The sequence below is a fragment of the Anneissia japonica genome, unplaced genomic scaffold (genome assembly GCF_011630105.1).
Source record: "Anneissia japonica isolate Jap-2015-1 unplaced genomic scaffold, ASM1163010v1 scaffold287717_len1600092_cov198, whole genome shotgun sequence".
Taxonomy (NCBI): Eukaryota; Metazoa; Echinodermata; class Crinoidea; order Comatulida; family Comatulidae; genus Anneissia; species Anneissia japonica.
This window is the reverse complement of record NW_022755469.1, coordinates 492,902-513,374: the sequence shown is the minus strand read 5'-3', so window position 1 is coordinate 513,374 and position 20,473 is coordinate 492,902. Positions and strand designations below refer to the sequence as shown.

The window sequence follows — 20,473 nt, the reverse complement described above, 5'->3', positions numbered from 1 at the left end:
TCTGACACATTTATCGCAATTATTGAAAAATTGAGTACAAAAATTCGCTCACTGTTTTAAAAATATACATAGTGATTTTAGTGAAGATGTGTACATGCTCTTTATTTATATGGTTCTTTCTGGTCAGTAGAAACAGGCCCATAGAAACCAAAAATAGATGGTTTTGGCAGAAAACTGAACATTTTTTCCCTTCAAATAAACACTACTTTTAAATGTGAATAAGACATTCAAACTAGTGATGGCTCCAGGATCTGCCCGACAGGGGTGGGGGAATAAAGGCCCCGACGGAGGGATAAAGGCCCCTACGGCGGGATAAAGGCCCCGACTTGTCTGGGGAAGGGGGGGGGGCACCGGGTGAAGCTACAGATATATGACGAATTTTGGTGAATTTTTATTAGTTATTTGATAGATATTTTAATGTCGAAACTAACTTCCAAAACCGATTTTTAAAAAATAAAACAACGAGAAACAAAGAGTATGCAATGTAACCAATTAACTTATTTTCAAATCCGTTTTCCATTTTACATCATTAAAAAGAAAACATCGTATTACATTACAATACTATCCTCCCATCATGGCGAAATCCAGGTTTTTCATAATCCATGTGATTGTGAATTATTAGCAACAAAATTATGAATAAGAATAACGTTTTACTGTAAATTCTAAGGCCACCAATTTGTAACATTATACTACGATCAATTGAGAAAACGCAATGTCACCGGGAACGTCACAGTACAAGCTTATAATTCAAAGTAAATTTCTAAATTTTGGAAATTTTGCCTGAAATCGTAAACCACGAGGTTGCTTCCCCGATCAAGATGTATTCCAAGCATCATGAGGATATCCAAACGAGCATTTGTCATAGTAGAACGAAACCATTTTTAATTAGTCTCATTGAACAGGGGCGGATCCAGAATTTTTCAAACTGGGGGAGGGGCATTTGTATTCTTTTTTTTTCTTATTTCAATATACTTAACATTAATATGCACTGACATTTTCTAAAATAGTGTCAAAACGCTGTTTTGACCGCTGACTTACGTTTCAGTTGATGTTTGAACGTACTGTAATTAATTCACTGTGAAGAATATCTGTTGTTTCATGGTCAATTGAGCTCCTGTCTCTTATACACATCTAGATGTGTATAATCATACTATATAAGGTCTAAAGTTCAGTTAGATGGTCCTTTTTCTAAACCATGCAATTCGTCGCTCACATCACGAACTAACACAATTAAATTCAATTGTGTTAGTTCGTGAAATAATACGCGCTGTTGTCGTTAAGGACTTTTTGTGTGGTAAAGAATACAAAATCGCTTGACAACCAATACGCGCTCGTTTTGACGCACTACTGTGATTTCACGAACTAACACAATCTACTTCGATTGTGTTAGTTCGTGATGTGAGCGACGAATTAATCCATTGGACCATTAACGCTATTTAATAAGCAAATTGTTACAACACTTTATATTAGTTAAAAACTGACGTTCATAACTTAATTAGGCAATGTAAATGATTTCTATAAATTGTGAATTTTTATTAAACAAATTAATATGCTATACGTTCAGCAATGCAATCTAATAATTTGAATGGGTGACGTTATTTTACTTATCAATCAATTCAATTTCTAACTATAATTCACTTATTTTCTTTTTCCATTAATTGGTCCAAGTAGTAGAAACAACAACAAACCAAAAAAAAAACAAAAAAAAAAAAACAAAAAAAAAACAAAAAACACCCCAAACTCAGTGACTATAAATACAAAGCATAATAACTCTTAGTCCCTTCTCTGGCCGTGTGCAGGGCTTCAGTGGGGTTTGGTGACCGAAAGGTGGTCGTCTGTTGGTGAAGCCCTCAAAAACTATGGTCTTTATGCGTTCAGATGTCAAATTTATGCGACTATTCGTCCAATATAAATGCAACATGATTTTTATTACTCTTTTACCCTTTAGTGTCATGGGCTCGTATGCCAGGCACAGTGCGCTTCAACCGGCTGCCCCCCTCACCGTGCTACTGTTCTTACTTACAAATTGCACTTTCAAAATAATTTTAAAATGGATCAAACCTATACTGCGGCAAGCTCTTGCTAATAATAATTAGAAATTTCAGTCATCAAAGTCCCACTTGATAAATACAACCTATCGTAACTGTGATTGGATGCAACTGTTGTCACGGCACTCCCATTTTAAAATGTCAGTCACTCGAAAAAATTGGTTTGTATAAACAAAGTCTAAATGTAATTCCCTCACTCATAGTGGTTAGATGGCAACGATATTTTATGGAACGTCATATTATAATGCATTCACATACTCTGTCACTTTAAAGCCTACATTTCATAACATTTCTACCTAAACGAAGTGTATGAACGATTGAGGAAGCTTACCGTATGACCAGGTATATTGATGTGTCGATGACTTTAAGGCCAAAAAACATTTTTTTGTGTTGGTCACGTTTTGGGAAAATCCAAAAAATGGGTAGGTCGGTAGGAAAACTTTTTTTAAAAACCAAAAATGAGTTTACGCTTAAAAAGTAGAAAATACACAAACAACAATTTTGGATTCGCATCGCATACCATGCACCAAAATAGGCTAGGCCTTGGGCCCCCTATCCTAGTCCAATGCTATTCCAGCCTTATAAGCTCATGAAAAAAAATTTCGTAAAATTTGGGTCGGTCGGGCGTGGCCAACACAAATAATTTTTTTTATATGGCCTAATGATCGAGGAATCCAGGACTGTAACAACGACAGTATACCTCTTCATTTGCATCTGCGATTAGAACTTATGCCGTTGATCACCACATGATTGGACAGTAGGCCTATCTATATAGAATTATCTAGGGGTGCTTTCTACCCCATGAATCCGCATCTGCCCTGAGAGGGGCTTTGCATAGTCAAGAGATCGTGACTCAGTACCCTTTAAAACTCTTCCATATTCAATTGAGCTCTCAGCATACATTTCCTTTATGTTTAATTAGATAAAAAGTAGGCCGCTCTTATTTCTTGCTATTACTGTAATTACATCAACAAAATAACCAAATGAATTGTAACCGAATAATTGTTACCAGTAGTCCATTTGCAATAGCACTATAATCAATAAAACCACCGTCACTAGCAGTTGCCTATAGCAACACTTTTCGTTAGTAACACACCTCTGTGCATAAAAACCAATTAGCACAGAAAATTATGTCTACCAATAGATCTTTATTCTCTATAAACAAAATTATGTCCCATGTGTCTTCAGTCCAGTATTATATTCAAATCTTGTCGGGGACATTTTCCTCCTCGTCGGGGAGCTTGGACCCCCGTCGGACAAATACTGACGCCACTCAGTGAGCGCACGCCCCCAATACTCGCACCTCACAGACGCCCCCAAAAAATCACGCTCAAATAGTTAAAAATCGCCACAAATCATTATTTTGCAAGCTCACAGCCCTCACCTAATCATCGAGCCCGAGTCGACAGCCACTCATCTCTTTTGTCTTCTTTAGAATACATCAACATCATCAAGTTTTGGCATTTAGCACTCTCTATCTAAACATGCTTCACAATATTGCGCACGCCCAACCCCCCATAAAAATACTCGCGCACCCCCAGTTTCCCTCCCAAAAATCACCTTATTTTGCGAGCTAGTGCCCCCTTACCTAATCATCGAGTCCCCATTTCAACTTCAAACCCTCCATCATCCCCCTCTCCACCACATTTCAAGACTGCCAAAGTGGCAGCAACAGTGAGGGACAGAATTCAAAATCACTAAAAACTATTATAATCAATGATTTTCTTTTCTTGAACTACAAATTGTAGACAACTAAAAGCAGAAGCCACTGAATTCTTTATATTTTTTTTAATGCACATGAATACAAATTTGGAATGCATTGCTTATCATTATTACATTTATGGTGCTTACAATATACAAAAATGAAAAATGAGAGCATTAAAAAAAGGGCAGCATTTATTCTAATACACACCTCGCTTTGAATAAACTCCTACCTCGAATAAACGTCCCCATGACACTAAAAGAAACTAATGGAAGCAGCATCATTCTCAACACTTTTTAATTTTCTAATCCGGTAGAATTACATTTTTTTAAATTTACGTTCACACAGTAACACATTTTGGCGGTAATTATGTTGTGTAGTTCCAAATTTACAGAGAAATTAAAGGGGCATTTATTTGAGTATATACAAATCCATTTTACACACAAAAATAAACATAGAGACCTCCCTCAAAACAACCTCCCTCAAAACAACCCTCCTCAACAATTGGGGCGTTTATTCCAATAAATACAGTATCTCAGTTCTGTTCGTCTGATTTTAGGATCACAATCAAATATTATATTAAATTTAATTAATAATTGATAATGCTAATGTGGTTTCCCCATTACTTAAATGTTATAATACAGGTTTCCTTCCAAATAAAGACCAATTTTGGGACCGGGGTTTCCATGGTCTATAGCAGTCTTTATTTAAATTAATAAAGATAAAAGACATTTGTGAATGTGGGACCACATAAAAGTGGTCTTTAATTGGAGTGGTATCTAATTGGAGGGAGACCTGTACAAATAATTAATACATAAAAATAGATACCTATATAGTGTCTTTTTTATTATTTGATTACTATAATCTGACACCGGCAGATTTGGTAAGAAAGTAATGCACTATATAAAAACTGTATTATTATTATGAATTTTTTTTTTGAGCATGGTTTACATAAATTTGCTACACTGATATTACAGTGCTTTCACTGCCATCCCTGAAGCAATGGACCTTTCCAAAGTGTCAATCAAACTTAACTGACCAATCAGAACAGGGCAAGAAATATATGCCTGTCTAGCAAGCAAACGTGTAGCACTGTCATTTTGTGGGACCTATGCATCAATATCCAAGGGGCGGGTTAGCGGAAAAGGTCAATTGGAAAGGTTTTCCTATTCAAACTGTACAATCAGCGATGCTGAAAGCTGTCAGTGATCATGTGTAGCAATTTTATAGAAACCAGGTTTGAACTAGTATAGAAAAATAAATATTTGAAAATACCTATTGTTCTTTTTACTCTAATTTAATGTTATTTTTTAAGGAACAGACATACATTTGGAATGCCTGGTTACATTTTATTGATATTCTTAAAAATTTATTGACTTATACAAAAAAGATGGCCTTAATACAAATTGGACATCAAAAATCCAATTTCTGTTTTTCTGCTTCTTGGATTACATTTACAGATGCTACATTATAATTGCAGGAGTAATTAATACAATAAAGTAGATATATAGTATATAGCATTACTTATGTAGCACCTTTTTATTTGTTTACTGTAATTCAACACCAAGAAATTTGGTTATGATAGAATATAATAACAATATAAAAACTGTAGTATTACATATCTTAATATATATTTTTTTTCACTAGAACATGTAAAAATAAATAAATGAAAGCCTATTCATTATTTTTATTCATTTTCAACATTCTTCAAGCAGCATACAAACAAATTTGGAATGCCTTGTTATATTTCATAGATGCATTTGCAGTACTTATACAAAATGATGACCGTATGCAAATTGGACATCACATATATCAAGTGAAGCTTTCAAAAATATTTAAAAAAATATTAATAATCTTGATAAAGACAGCAACACAGCAACAATAACAGCAGCAACAACAGCAGCAGCAACAGCAGCAGCAGCATCAACAACAGCAGCAGTGATAGCAGCAACAACAGTAACAGCAGCAGCAGCAGTAACAACAGTAGCAGCAGTAACAACAGTAGCAACAACAGTAGCAGCAGCAGCAACAACAAACAGCAGCAGCAACAGCAGCAACAACAACGGCAGCAACAGCAGCAACAACAACAGCAAAAACAACACAGGTTGTCTCATATTACATCATGGAAATTTAAGCAGTGAAAGAAGAATATACTTTGTATTACTTATAAATGGATCTGCTATCCCATCAAACAGATCATCCATCAGATAACAATAATAGTCCGCAATATTAAAAGTCCATTGTACATTTTTCATTAAACACCACATGGAACCACACGGTGGTGAAAATATTTAAAATTCTACCACCCGAGAGTAAAATTGTTTAATATAAAAACTAACTTTTTTAGCGATAATTGTTCAATTTCTGGTTAAAATCAGTGAACATTGTTATATTTGTGGTGTTTAGTAGAATCCATAAAATATATGGATCATATTAATCCATAGTTTGAACAAATCACAATATTGAGGGATCATGGTACAAATTGTCCAAAGTCTTTGATGAGTACAGTATGATTAGTCCAAGGGATCAATAATCCATGGTACAAATTGACGAACGTCTTTGATGTGTACAGTATTAGCCCAAGGGATCGATAATCCATGGTACAAATTGTCCAATATCTTTGATGAGTACAGAATGATTAGTCCAAGGGATCAATAATCCATGGTACAAATTGACGAACGTCTTTGATGTGTACAGTATTAGCCCAAAGGATCGATAATCCATGGTACAAATTGTCCAATACTTTTGATGAGTACAGAATGGTTAGTCTAAGGGGTCAATAATCCATGGTACAAATTGCCCAAAGTCTTTGGTGAGTACAGTATGATTAGTCTCAAGCGATTAATAATCTATAGTACAAATTGACCAAGCTCTTGGTTAACAGCATGCAGAAAAACATCTTCCATGTGCACATATTATTCAAATGTTTTAATCTTTGATTGTCCAAGATGATACTCTACCATATCTTCACCTGATGATGATGATGTTGAATTTCTTCATGAGCTGCATGCAAAATCTCCCTGCCTCCATTTTCAAGGATTTTGATGGCAAGATCTCTGCCCAAATCCTCCGCAGCTTTTAGTGGTCCGACAGGTTTACCGTGGGCCACTATACCGGAGAACAATTGCTGACTGCCGAATTCCTCCACAGCTTTTACTGGTCCGACAGGCTTACTGTGGGCCATTATACCGGAAAACAATTGCTGACTGCCAGATTCCTCCGCAACTTTTAGTGGTTCGACGGGCTTATTGTGAGCCACTATACCGGAGAACAGTTGTTTACTGCCGGATTCTTGCTTTTCCTTGAAAAAAAAAAGAAAGATAAGACAAGACATATAAAAGCAAATTCTTAAAAATCCCAATAAATAATCCTAAGTATCCTTAAACAAGTTTGCTACAACACATGAAACTTGTGTATAATAATTATGATATTTATAAACAGATGGACAAACATTTTGTGTATATAAGGCTTCAAGATGAGAGATCTCATTGGATGGTATGCTAAATCATTGTGATTGAGCTGCCTGGGTAGTTTGCAGGCTGGAATTCTGATGACAAAACCCCATTCCAGCCTTTGTTTACTCACTATGCGGCAACAGTAGGTGTTCCAAGATGAACCTACCTCTGTAAGATCTGGTTAAATGAGCTTTCCTGCACATCTCAGACGTCCCAAGTCTACCGCTACTTGTGGTAGTCTACCGTTTTTAGCGACGATCTACCGTGCTACCGTAAACCTACTTTTTTCTACCACTACCGCTACCGATTACATACATTTTGAAATAATATTTTCGTCATTTTTATGCTTACAGACTTGCTTATGACTGCCATGCATGAACTGCATCCAAATTCCACACTTTTCTCAGCTGCAAAAAAGCTACTACTATTGAATACAATATTAAACTAACAGATGCCAGAAAAGAAGTGAAAAAATGATGTGTAAATTACGGAATAATGTAGACTAGGATTACTATAGAGTAGTAGATTCTAGAAAAAAAGGGCAATTTATGTAATTTCATGGTATTAATTTACATTGTGTAAATAAAAAAGAAAAGAAGAGCAATTGTACTGTTTGTTTGATCATTAAATTTCAAGTATTTGATATTATGAGTAGTTGCGTATTGGCTGCAACGCAATGCACGCTCTAAATTCAGACGGCCAAAGGTTCCCGACAAAATCTCCTGTGAATGGACTTCTTCAACTTGGGACCCCTGACATCTAATTATATTTTGCTGTACATGGTAATACCATCACCAGCTGAACTTTGAGAGACGTGGGGTTATTACCAGGTGATTCTTGCTTGGTCGCGGTGCAGAATCTGTTCCAATTTCTAGAAGACTCCCAAAACCCACAAGAGACTTAGGACCCTTGTAATGATTATGGCAGATGCAGGATTTGGTGATAGGGGGTGCATGAGGGATCATACCACCTCGGCCCCACCATGGTTGGGGCCGAAAATTTTGGGAATATGGACCTCTAAGTTCTCGAAAATTGCCCTCACATACCTTAAAAAAAATATTACCAGTAATTCATATTAACAAAACAATTATTTTTCCTAATACAAATTAAGGGGGTGCGATCGCATTGTCTGCACTCCCCTGCCTCCCCCCACCCCTAGAATAGTTATCGCTTTCATATTTCATCATTTCTCTATCCAATGATGCAGAAAAATAGAGATGGTTATCATGAAGGCCTTCGGATCCTGAGTTGAACTCAAGACCTTCATATTGGAAGGCGAGCCTCTTCAGTAACCACCACGCCAGAGCTCAATGATGTTTATGTTTGTGCTGACAACAATAGTAAAAGTATTAGATCCAATGAAAAGAGGTGAACTATTTGAAAAATATAATTCCAGCAACTTACAGGACAATCTAAATCAATACTTGTGCTCATAGACATCTTCACGCACTCTGACCCATCTAGACTCAGTGCAGCAGCTGTCAGATGCATCTGATGTTAAGAAAAGATAAAAAGATAAATAATCATGCTGATAATTAAAATGATAATGATAACTGAAGATGATAATGATGCTAGGATTGATGATTATTTTAATTATAGTGCTAATGATGATGATAATAGTAATTATAATGATAATATGACTATAGTGATGGTAATTATAAAGATATTTTGGTAATAATGATGACAAAAGAGATAATGATAATAATTATAACCTTACCTGGCCTTCCTTGATATCAGTATAGACTCCAACTGGGGCGCTACAACCCCCTTCCAGCTTACGCAACAGAGCACGCTCAGCTATACACTCTAGTAACGAATCCATGTGGTGGAGTTTTGACAGAAATTCAATCATTTTATTATCATCTGATCTGACCTCGATGGCTATCGCTCCTTGACTTACCGAGTACATGCACTCATTTGGTCCTAGAACCTGCCAACCATAATCACTGTAATTAGCTGTATTGTTTATGTAAATACTTTTAATTGGTAAAATGTGTACAGCCAGCCCGGGCCACCCTAAATATTTTAAAATTATAAAAAAAAAAAAAGTGGAGAGAAAAAGGAAATTATACAGTATTAAAAGTCAAGGCTGTAAGTGCCATTTCCAACCACCTTGTTGCCATAATCATAATTGGTAGAAGTGAGGTAGGTGGTGCTTGGGTACCACAATTTTTTTGTCCTTCTTATAATTATTATCATAATGATTTACCACAATTTTTTTGTCCTCCTTATAATTATTATCATAATGATTATATGCACTACCTGATTAATTCGTGAATTCCATCCCATTCGTTCGAGACCTGCCTTGGCTAATATGAGGGCGCTGTAGTCATCTGCCTCATCCAATTTACGCAAACGAGTATTAAGATTACCTCGCTGTGTAAACAGATAAGGAAGCAATAGAATAATAAGTATGTTCTTAGTAATGCATATTTTAATGCTGTTGCTTGCTATAATAAAAAGTAACAATTACAGGTATATTAATCAAGTTGTCATTTTTTTTTTTAGTAGTTTTTTTTTTTACTTACGGTTATGGTTACCGAATTTCGGTCATTGTTTGGAGTCAATATCACGGTGAAATAATAATTATTAGGCCTAACATGGGTGATACATTCTGGCTCTTAATCCCGATGACAATCAGTGTGTTATTCGTTTCTGAATAGAGTTACCTCAAGTCACTCTTGAGCTTCAACCTCTATACAAAGGTCAGATTTCTTTTGCAATGACGATATATTTTCACTTCTTTTATAAATGAATATTATTTATTTGATACATAGTTTTGAGTTACCAAACTGTGAAATGAATAGTTTTTGGCCCATGGACCTTCAAATGACATTTTGGTTAATAGCCCACCTATTTTTTGCTTCACTTTTGACGATGCCTCTTGCAAGGAGGCGAAACATGTTAAGTCAGAAAGTAGAAATAAAAATTTTCTTACAAAAAAAACAAAAACTGGATTAACCAAAAGAAAATTTTCAGAAATATTCTATTAAATCCAAAATGAACTGATTTCCTCTAATTACAGGAATGTTACATAATAATAATAATAATAATAATAATAATAATGTGTTATATATTCATTGCATTAATGATGATAATTTTGTTTAGATGATGATGTCAATAGTGATGGTGATGATGAAAAAGACAAAAATGATGATAAAAAATATAAGGAAAATGAACACAAAAAAAAAAAAAACAAGTAAAAGGATACAACATCTTTAAAAGCTAAGTTCGGATAACATCTCTTTAATTGTGCTCTTCTCCTTACGGAACTTGTCCCTAGAACACTGAAAGAAAAAACTACAAGTAAATATTTTTTCAATTAATATGTGAAATGCTATCACAAACAACTATGAGATTCCTTATACTCTCTGTTTCCTCAGCCCCATTCCCAGCAAAATTTCATTTTTTAAGAAAAATCTGATTTTGATATATACAGTATATTAGAAAGATTTATAAATACAGTAAAACTCCAATAATTTCTAAGATGATGTTATTTTACATGTCAAATTGTTGTGTTTTCCATTAATTAACATTCTGTAAGACAAATTTTATCTAAGTCGAACAATGTTTCCATTCCATTTTGGATTCGACTTAGTGAAGTTCAACAGTATATTCCTAAGCATGAAAAAAAGAAAGCAAAATTAAAACTCAAATTTGACTCTTATGTTCCACAAAAAATAAAAGCAGATGAATTTCCTACATTTGATTATGCGATAGGTCTAATCTATTGGTTAAGAAATGTAGCAGGCACCGGAAACATTAGCCTAGCAACACTGCTAGGTTATGCCTAGCCTTACCTCGTATTTTAGGTTCTGTATAACAAGATATAAAAATGATATTTTCCGTTGCTAGCATTGTCATATATGAAATTTTATTTGAATTATTTTGAACAAAGTTGTTAAAAACGATTCTGACTGAGATTGTGACAATTAAATAAACATAATCTAAAGGCCTAATCGACTGCAGTGTGCGAGGTATAAAAACTAATCTCATTAGAGAGGGTGCACTTTATTTAGTGCTCAAGATCGTATCATCGACGTTTAGTGAAATTTTGCAGGGAATGGAGGTTTAAACAATAACATTCCAATAAAAAAAAAATATATTGGCAGCTACATTAATATGCTACACAAGTAAAAATATTTCATATATCGGTTGACACTACAAAACAAAAATATATACATAGATTAAATGGCTGAAAGTACTGAAAAAACAACAATGCTGTGGGAGACAATGGCTGATCTTGGTAGAGATACAAATTTGACATACAGTATATATAACATGGGAATATTTAGAGGACTTACCTGCCTGTAGGTAAAGTTCGCAAAGTCTTCCCAGCATGCTTAGGATGAAAAACTACAGCATCATGGGGATCATCTCTCCTTGTAATAAGATGTTACATCAGAAAAAATTAACACAACTAACAAAATAATTAACATACTGATTATTAATCCAAATTTTGAAAATTTTATTTGTATTCATGAATAACATTTAAGATAAAAAAAAAAAATTAGGAATATAGTAGTTATATGTGTACAGTAGATTTTCCATAATAAAACTAGAGCAGTCACCTGTGCCTGAATAATGAACAATACACAGGCCGCGGGGTTATGGGTGATTCTATTATTTTCTTTAATACTCGAGGGTAAGTTCAAGGAAAAAAGGTCAAATTTCAGTGACCTTGACCTTGTGCTTTCTTTCTAAAATTTAATCACCTCTTTCTTATATTATTATGTGCTATTCCACTCAATTTTATGATCATCATCCCTTAGGTTTTGCATAGTCTTTCTAACAGACATTGATTGATGGACGGGGTGAATACATAACCTCCTTGGCAGAGGTAATAATACTCAGCAGCGTATCACATAAAATTACCTTATTTTGCGACTTAGAGCCCTTTATCTTATCCTCGAGCCCCCCCCATGTGACCTTTGTGCTCCCCATCAGCCAACCACCCCCCCCCTCTTCTATTTAAAGACTCCTAGATACGCCACACATAATACTGCAACTCGGAAAAAACTTGTAGATGGTTCGGGAAACTTGGGGAGAACTCGTACCTACTCATAGCAGCTCAGAACTTGTGGCGCTAATTTTGAACATGCTTGAAAATGAGTGCGACGAGTTGACAACTCGTAGTAAACCTGAAGGACTTGTAGTAACTCGTACAGTATTCGGGGTAGTCCTACCTAACTCGGGATACTCGTTGGCTGTTTTGTAATCCACAAGTTTGATGCGAGCCCCTCGAAATGAGTACGAGCACACCGAGTTGGTTACGATCACCAGGAACATTTGATTGGAATGCTCGTACCTAACTCATATCTAATTCGGTACAAACTGGTTAAGCCTGTAATAATCTTGTAGTAAACTCGGTGCTTTGCTCGGCATAATTCGTAGCATAACTCGTAACCAACTCCGTAAGGTCGTACCTCACTCGTAGCTAACATGTAGTAAGCTCTATATAGGTCCTTTCCCAAACGAATTAAATCATGAGTTTCACAAGTTTTTAACTTCAGCTTCCTATCCTGGTGACAGTTAAAAGTCCTTGGTCAAATTGTATACCTCTATGGTCATCCCATACTTACTTGATCACAGAAGCTATGACCATGCCATCAGGAAGTGTCGTTGGTAAATCCTTGAAAGAGTGCACAATCATGTCGACATGTTTATCTGCTAATGCTTGTTCTAATTCCTTTGTGAAAAGGTTTGTCTGTCCTATTTTAGACAATGCTTTATCCTGGATCTTATCACCTATGGTTTCCATGGTTTCTAAAATGACAATCCAGCATTAAAATTAATATTTATGACAACCAAACATAATAATTATAATTATTATTATTATTAAAAAGCATTTATATAGCGCCTTTACAAAAAAGATCAATGCGCTGTACATCAAAACCCATTATTACAAAGATAAAAATAAGTACAATATTTTAATTAAATCAAATAATAAAAATTGCACGTACAAATTACAACATTCAATAAAAATAAATAGTAATAATAGTTCTCAAATTTTATATTCCTGAATTTTCTATATTTTATGTGGACTTCGGGTGTAAATGAAAATAATTGCATATAGCTCAAATTAAAAAATGGGTCATGTTTGTTAAAATTAAACTATAGCCTCAGTGATATATATCAGAGAAATATTTGCTTCATAAACACAACTCCTAGCCTATATTCAGGGCTGGAAAAAGTGTTTGACCTATGGTCGGAGGCATTGACCATTACCCTGGATACATTTTAGAATTTTTTTTTTTTTTTTTTTACAAATTACAACATAATGCATACAGGTAATTAAATTTAATATTTATGCTTGCTCCAAACTACTAAATAGTGTAAAGATAACATTTGGTGCTGCAGGCATTTGATCAAGATAATTTTCATGGTTTTGAGGGACAAAAATATTTTTTCCAGGCCCCTGCCTATATTTATGTAATGTATTTTGTTTGAATTAGCAAAATTTGTAGTTTAGTCAATTGTCTGAATTCAACAAATATCAAATTGAAACAATAAAAATTCTAATAAAAAAAATTAACATAATAATAATTAATTACTGATAGTACCACATCTTACCAATCTGATATTCCATCTCAGGATCAACTTCCTTCAAAGCACTTATTACTTTCTTTGTCTGTATCATTGCAAGCTAAAAATGACAATATAAACAATAGTAAATCAGTTTTTGAAGGTTTGCTTCAGTGGTGGCAAGAGTGGTGTGCCGGACAGGGACACTTCTATCCTCAATAAAGCTAAAGGGGATTTGCTCCCTCCACCCTCTCTGAAGGGTTTTGTGCAGCTTCTGGTCAGGTCTGGTCTGAACATCAACCTCACAAACTCTTTAGGGACACTGGCACTCCCCATTGGAAAATCATGATGCCCCATTGATTTCCTTGGTGCAAAAACTTTACAAGAGTTAATTTATGAAGCGGTAAATATTTTGATGGATGGAATTTACACAATGAAGTTAGTATTGACAATTATTTGACAATTTAATTCTAGAGGTTAATGGATGAATGGATATATTTGGTGTAAACACCAAGGATAACCCACAAATGTCAGTGGGTCCTTCTACATTTAGTGGGAGTACACTGGAAGAAAATCCCCTACTCTTTTCCGAAGATGTACAGCACTGCTTTATTTACCATGCTCATCAGGCCAAATATGAACACGGAACCAACGGCTTAACACTCTGCCCGCCAAACACAGAAATCTCCGTGTTTGGTAACGCAACACTTGACCACCAAACACGGAGATCTCTGTGTTTCAGTTTGGGGTAATCTCCGTGTTTCAGATGGGGTAATTACCAACACGTACTAACAATTTTAACACCATATTCAGTCTGGACTGTAAGTGTTTTGCTACAATGTGACTTATTCTCATTGACCTCATATTGTATACTAAAACGCGGTTATCTCAGTTTCATTGTATGAATATGCGTAAAACACAACAAAAGTGAGTCACTTTTATTTTACTGTTAGGGGTCACAGATTGTAACCCGATTAGAATAAAGTGTTTGGTACCATTGTAAAGCAAAGATGTTTGTAGTGCTTCTAGTATTTATTACATGTCCCGCACTACCTTTCTGACGCCTTTACTCCATTGGGCAGATTTCATTCTCACAATACTAGGGGAAGTACTAGAGGTAACTTGAAGGTTCCTATTCAGAAACAACAGTCAGGCAGAAGGATGTTCAAATTCAGAGGAACCAAATTGTGGAACTCTGCCCAAGGGAGTAGATGAATCTAAATCAATCTTGCTTTTTCCTTTATTTTATTAAATTATTTGTTCTTTGTCACTAATAAACAAAAATTTTATAAAATAAGAAGTGGTTAGTAAAGATAAAAATTAGATGACAGTTAATATAATTTATTTAACATCTTAATTGTTGGCATATTCAATCCTATTAATGTTATTATTATCATTATTATTATTATTGTTAATGTTCTTTAATTAGAGCACGGCTTTGGCCTTTTTTATTCGACTTTGCATAAAATATAAATGGTTCTGTTTTGAGTTTTCCGTTTTCATATGCAGGTCTCCATTTTCGAATATAAAGAACAGCACCACAACCACTACCATTCTTTCATATAAATCATCCTATCTAACAATTATTTACTAATCAAATAGAAGATACATAAATCCGACCATTAATTTGACAGAAAATTTACAAAAGAAACAATTCAAATTTTCCAAACACTCATTTCATTCATTTATTTTAAGATTAAAAAAAAAAGGCAATACAATACAAAATCAAGCAAGACTACAATAGCTAGGTGCCAGCAGCTTAAAAACCAAAAAAAAAAAAAAAAAAAAAAACTCCAGAGAGTCAGCTGCCAGCTTCTCTTCCGAGATTATGCTCAACTTCTCAACACAAATAAATCCTGCAATGGAAAGATGTCATGCGCAGATACCAAAAGTTACACAAAATTGTTCAAGCAGAACTCTCAGCAAAATTAGTGTACCTAAATACTACGGTGGGGGAAAACTAGAAGATGTAACAGCAACATGTTCTATTAACTTAAATTTTGTACTCGGTAAAATGGGTTATACTGAGCCGATTTTCACCATTCAAAAGTCGATATGAGATGCTAGTTAACATTTACTAAGTTTTTTGGAAAGAAAATAATGTAATTATGTCTCTAAATAGAAGTCCATATGCACCAGCCGAATGTAGTACAATTGTTTATCAGTGAGATTACTACTCAATAAACAATTTTATTACTTGTGCAAATATAAATACTGTATGTGGGTAACACACATCTTTATATGACTTTTCATGGATCTCGACCTCCTATAAACCCCTGGAGGTCTGAGTGTTCAAGGACGATGCGTTTTCATAACTTGCATTTCAGCCCTACATTCAGTTGAAACATTGAAATAGAATAATAACAACTTCACGGTTCAGCGAACACACACAGTTCAGTGATAGAAAAAGCTGCTCACAATTTTAAAAATAATTCGTGGATGTCGTATACCCAGGAAACTTTAATATAGCACCCATCTAGCTTAGCGTACATCTTCAAACAGAAACCAATTTGCATTAAATCAAATTAAGGGGTGTCTCCGAAAGGAGGCTTAGGAAGTCCCGAGTAAAGATGGGCGTCTCGCACCCGTTGTTCAGGCCGTGTGCACTTGCCTACTTCATGTAGGCTATGTAGGCAGGCTAGCTAGGAGAGGCCAGTAGCCTAGGTCTACAACTGAATTAACATACCTCGCTTCTCCTCGAACCAACAACGATCAATGTCTTTCTTTCACTTGCCATGTTCTTCACAGTTTATGTCTATTTTCCTAGCCTAGGCCTAGATGCAGTTTCTGCTGTTGTAGACGGTGTGCATGCAACAGGCAACGTGCTGTCTAAAGGCACCGCCTCTGACCTTATTCAAATGACCTTTAATTTATGCAGGTTCAGATCATAGAGATATAATAGCTCTATGGTTCAGATTTACTTTCCTTTGGGGGGAACGAGGACTAAAGACATTTGCGCATGCGAAAACGCAATCCGTTCTGGATGGAGTCGCGTCGTCCGTCGCCCAAATCGAACGCTTCTTATGTCAAGCTCTACTGCCCCCCCTCCCCACTGGTACCACCCCTGGTGAAATTGTTGGGTGCAGCGAATTTACCATTTGATATTTTCAGCTTCTGGAAACAGTGCGATCGCGCCCACTAATTAGAAAAAATAATTGTTGTACTGTATTGTTGATATCAATTAACAGTATTTTTAAGGTATGAGAGTACAATTTCACAAAAGGTTATCACCAACCATGGTGGGGCTGAGGTGGTATGGACTCGCGCACCCCTACCCCATACCGACAAATCCTGTGTTCGCCCCATTTTTAAATTAAGTTTCTTGTGGTCTCCGTTGGCAGATGTTGTTTGCTTCTGGCCCGAGTGAAGGGTTAATTAAGTTGAGCAAAAATATAGCACCTAGATGCCAGGAAATGACACCGTTAATACACGCTTTTATTTATTTTTTATTTGACAGATTCAAAGACAAAAAAATATTTAATTTTTAAGGCCTGTTTATCGATATCGAACGACGAAACCAAACTAAAAACAATTGTTCCTACAGGAAATAAAAGAAATACATACAGTACGAGAAGTTTTCACACTAGCACAATTTGCTGACGATTTATCGTGAATAGGATAACAACATATTTTGACAAATCAAATGACGTCATAATCATGGAAAAACGATAAAATTGTAGTACAGTTGTAAAAACGATTTTTTTTATCGTTTCCCATGAATATGAGTTTATATGATTTGATTTGTATTATTTTTGATCGTATACACGATAAATCGTGCAAATTGTCGTGCTAGTGCGAAAACTGCTTATTTCTTTTATTTTCTATGTGAACACTGGTTTGTTATCATTGATCGTTATCGTCAGTGTAACCAGGTCTTTACATGTGCAGAAATTAACCACTATTTTTGGTTCGTATAAAAGTGCGAGTACTAACTGGAAAACTTTGCCATGTCATTTTTTATTTATATAATTTTAATTCAGACATCTACTTACTACTCCCAAACTTGACATTTTGTTCAGACGGTAACCGATCTCGAAAATCCAGACACTAACTACAGTATTTTGTTTTAAGATATAAAACGTTGTAGAAGGCTTGTTGAGGTTGTATGTATATTAATTCATGAAATTTGCGAATCTTGTGATTTTTAAACCTATCTTGGGATTTTTTAGATCCAATTTTGCACCGATTACAGACACACAGGAGTGAATTCTGTTCCAACTGAATTATGTCTACCTTTATAATAATTGCCCATTTTTTATCGTTGCTCTAAAATTATTAGAATAAGTAAGTGCCCGGTATTTTATTTGTTTCTCTATATCCAATTAAAAAGAGATTATGTTTACATTTGGCCTAAGAACATCAATTAAAATTTCAAGCAATCAATATGAAAATTACATTCAGACTTAGGAATGTGCCTAGGGTCTCTCTCTCTAGCAGTGGCGTATCTAGAAATTGGACGGGGAGGGGGATGGCGTGCGAGAGTAATTTTTGGAGGAGCGTGCACCCTCTAGATATGGCACTGCTCTCTAGGTACATTTTTCCCCAATGATTAGTTTTTACATGAATATACAGGCAGTATCCCCATTCCTCATTAAACTGATAAAGTGACATAACATGTCATGGGGTCTGGGGAGAGGAAGTGTGTAGTATAGTATATTACTAGAGGCCCTAAAACAATATCATGAATACATTTTGTATGGCTTTCTATAACTTTAGATCACCTTTAATTTATTGTTTTTTATTTGTTCCAAGATAAGATAAAAAAAAAAATTGGCTTCTTCCCTGATATGTTGTGTGCCCCTGGATCTCCCGCTGATACCGTAAATCTATATTTAACAATACCTGGTACACATGCATCATCTTGTCTAAGGGAATTGAAAGAAAAGTGTTTGAAAAACGAATATGCTTCTCGAACTGATAGAAATAAACACATTGATAGAATTTGCAGTTACGGCAACTTTCTCTGCCTTTTATTATTCACAAAAACTTATATTCGTTACTTCCTACATGACGCTTTATTTTATTTTGGTGTATTCTTTGATTTCACCTGCGCGGCTATTCTGTTGAGATCTCGATGCCCCTGACTTGTCAACCGACGCCCACTGCAAGCAAAAAGAAGACAATTATAAACTTTCAGCATTAATTCAGTTAATAATATTACCCAATAATAACTTGGCATGAGGATAAACTATTACTAGTGATAGATATTTTTTTAGAAAAACGTGTTGTCCTTATTTACAATACATAAATAATGTTGTGTTGTTTAAGAATATTCTTGAACCAAATACAAGTGGTTGTAGTAAATCAAAGCAAGTACAGTATTTTATATCATTTTCCATTTCTTGTACAGTATATATTTCAAATCTATAAAACATTTTAAACCATTGAATACAATATATTTGATTTCAAACTGTACTTAAATGATTAATGTGGAAAATTGATAAAAATCTTATTGAGGACTTTAGGATGAACATAACTGAAAATACCACTACAAACCTGTTGTCTTTTTTCTCTACCACTCTGATAGATTCTAAAGACTTGCAGATATTACGAGCAACACTTTTGGAGCCACGGCAGAAATGACTTGGCTTTGTACCCCTGCGTTTACGACCTAAACGATATTGAAATAAAAATATATTGCTTCATTACCTCTGTTTACATGTAAATGACAAAAAATAAACACACATTCAACACATAAAATTAATTATTTTTTTAAATGAAATATTTGCAATATGTAAACAACTTGGAACCTTCAAAATACCCGGTGATGCCTAGTAAGCAGGTCACTAGGGCCTTAGTGCATCCCTACCCCCCGGAATGCATAGATCGCATAAGGCTGGGGTACGCATGTCATTAGGACCTTAGTGGAATAACACCCCTATGGCTTACCCTGTGATGCATAGTTCAATTAGGGTTGGGGGATGCGTGTCATTTGGACCATAGTGGGGTAACATAGTTACCATTGTATTGTTTTAATTTTGGTTTCATTGTGTTTGTGACCTTGTTGGCACTTGTAGCATTAAAAGAAAGTGAAATGATTGAATTAACTACTATTTTTAATTGACTTTTAAATCTTTTTCCTGATTTCATCACATCTTTTATCATTTTGCATTAACTGTTGTTCTTGGCACTGAAATTATAGTTACATGTTTATATCATATACAGTATTGTAATAACATATATTCTTGTGTAACCCTTAAATTACTAGAAGCGATGTAAAAAAAACTCTTTCCTACCTCCATAAACCTTTGTCAATCCACCTACACCGACACCACCTCTCATGTAAAGGTGTCTAGCTACTGATGCTGCTCTGATGTAGTACCAATCGGCATCATACGGAGACAGTTCCTTATGGACACCAAGCTTGACCATGTCTGCCCAATCAGGGATCTTCATTTTACCAGACCTGAAAATGCAGTGGAAAACTATTAGTATTATTTTACCAGACCTGAAAATGGAGTGGAAAACTATTAGTATTATTTTACAAGTGGAGTTCAGCTGAAAATGTATTTCCTAATCCATAACATTTACTTTTTGAAGAAGGCAGCAAGAGCCTTGACAAACTCATGCTGGTCCACGTCCTTGACTGTACATCCACCACCGGGCATCTACAAAATACAAAGTATTAAAAAGTTAAGTTTAAGATATCAACAATGGTACAGTAAAAACGTACTATATTTACCTACAAACCAAAATACTCACAAACGTGCACAGCTTTCTTTGTACAAGAATCATCATTGACA

General features: G+C 35.1%; 2 protein-coding genes across 2 annotated transcripts; both read right to left on the bottom strand.

Annotated features, from left to right (window-relative positions):
- Window positions 1-5,727: 5,727 nt before the first annotated feature.
- Window positions 5,728-16,597, bottom strand: LOC117123489 (porphobilinogen deaminase-like). The gene is made up of 9 exons (XM_033269435.1): window positions 16,417-16,597; window positions 13,779-13,851; window positions 12,788-12,971; window positions 11,510-11,587; window positions 10,417-10,492; window positions 9,468-9,581; window positions 8,923-9,135; window positions 8,610-8,696; window positions 5,728-7,051 (listed from the first exon to the last, which is right to left on the bottom strand). Exons 1-9 carry the CDS (start codon window positions 16,465-16,467, stop codon window positions 6,707-6,709), a joined length of 1,221 nt encoding a protein of 406 aa, XP_033125326.1. The 5' UTR covers window positions 16,468-16,597; the 3' UTR covers window positions 5,728-6,706.
- Window positions 16,598-18,671: 2,074 nt separating this feature from the next.
- Window positions 18,672-20,390, bottom strand: LOC117123522 (40S ribosomal protein S19-like). Its single transcript, XM_033269475.1, has 4 exons — window positions 20,262-20,390; window positions 19,967-20,136; window positions 19,227-19,341; window positions 18,672-18,832 (listed from the first exon to the last, which is right to left on the bottom strand). The coding sequence occupies exons 1-4, from the start codon at window positions 20,336-20,338 to the stop codon at window positions 18,751-18,753; spliced, it is 444 nt and encodes a 147-aa protein (XP_033125366.1). The 5' UTR covers window positions 20,339-20,390; the 3' UTR covers window positions 18,672-18,750.
- Between the last annotated feature and the right edge of the window lie 83 nt (window positions 20,391-20,473).

Excerpts from the sequence above, each read along its gene's own strand:
- LOC117123522 (XM_033269475.1), bottom strand. The coding sequence starts at position 20,338 with ATGCCCGGTGGTGGATGTACAGTCAAGGACGTGGACCAGCATGAGTTT. Across the intron at positions 19,342-19,966 it reads ATTGACAAAGGTTTATGGAG|GTCGTAAACGCAGGGGTACA; the intron begins GTAGGAAAGAGT and ends AATATCGTTTAG. Across the intron at positions 18,833-19,226 it reads GTAGAGAAAAAAGACAACAG|TGGGCGTCGGTTGACAAGTC; the intron begins GTTTGTAGTGGT and ends TTTTGCTTGCAG.
- LOC117123489 (XM_033269435.1), bottom strand. The coding sequence starts at position 16,467 with ATGGCAAGTGAAAGAAAGACATTGATCGTTGTTGGTTCGAGGAGAAGC. Across the intron at positions 12,972-13,778 it reads TGAGATGGAATATCAGATTG|AAACCATGGAAACCATAGGT; the intron begins GTAAGATGTGGT and ends TTGTCATTTTAG. Across the intron at positions 10,493-11,509 it reads CGAACTTTACCTACAGGCAG|TGTTCTAGGGACAAGTTCCG; the intron begins GTAAGTCCTCTA and ends TTTTTCTTTCAG.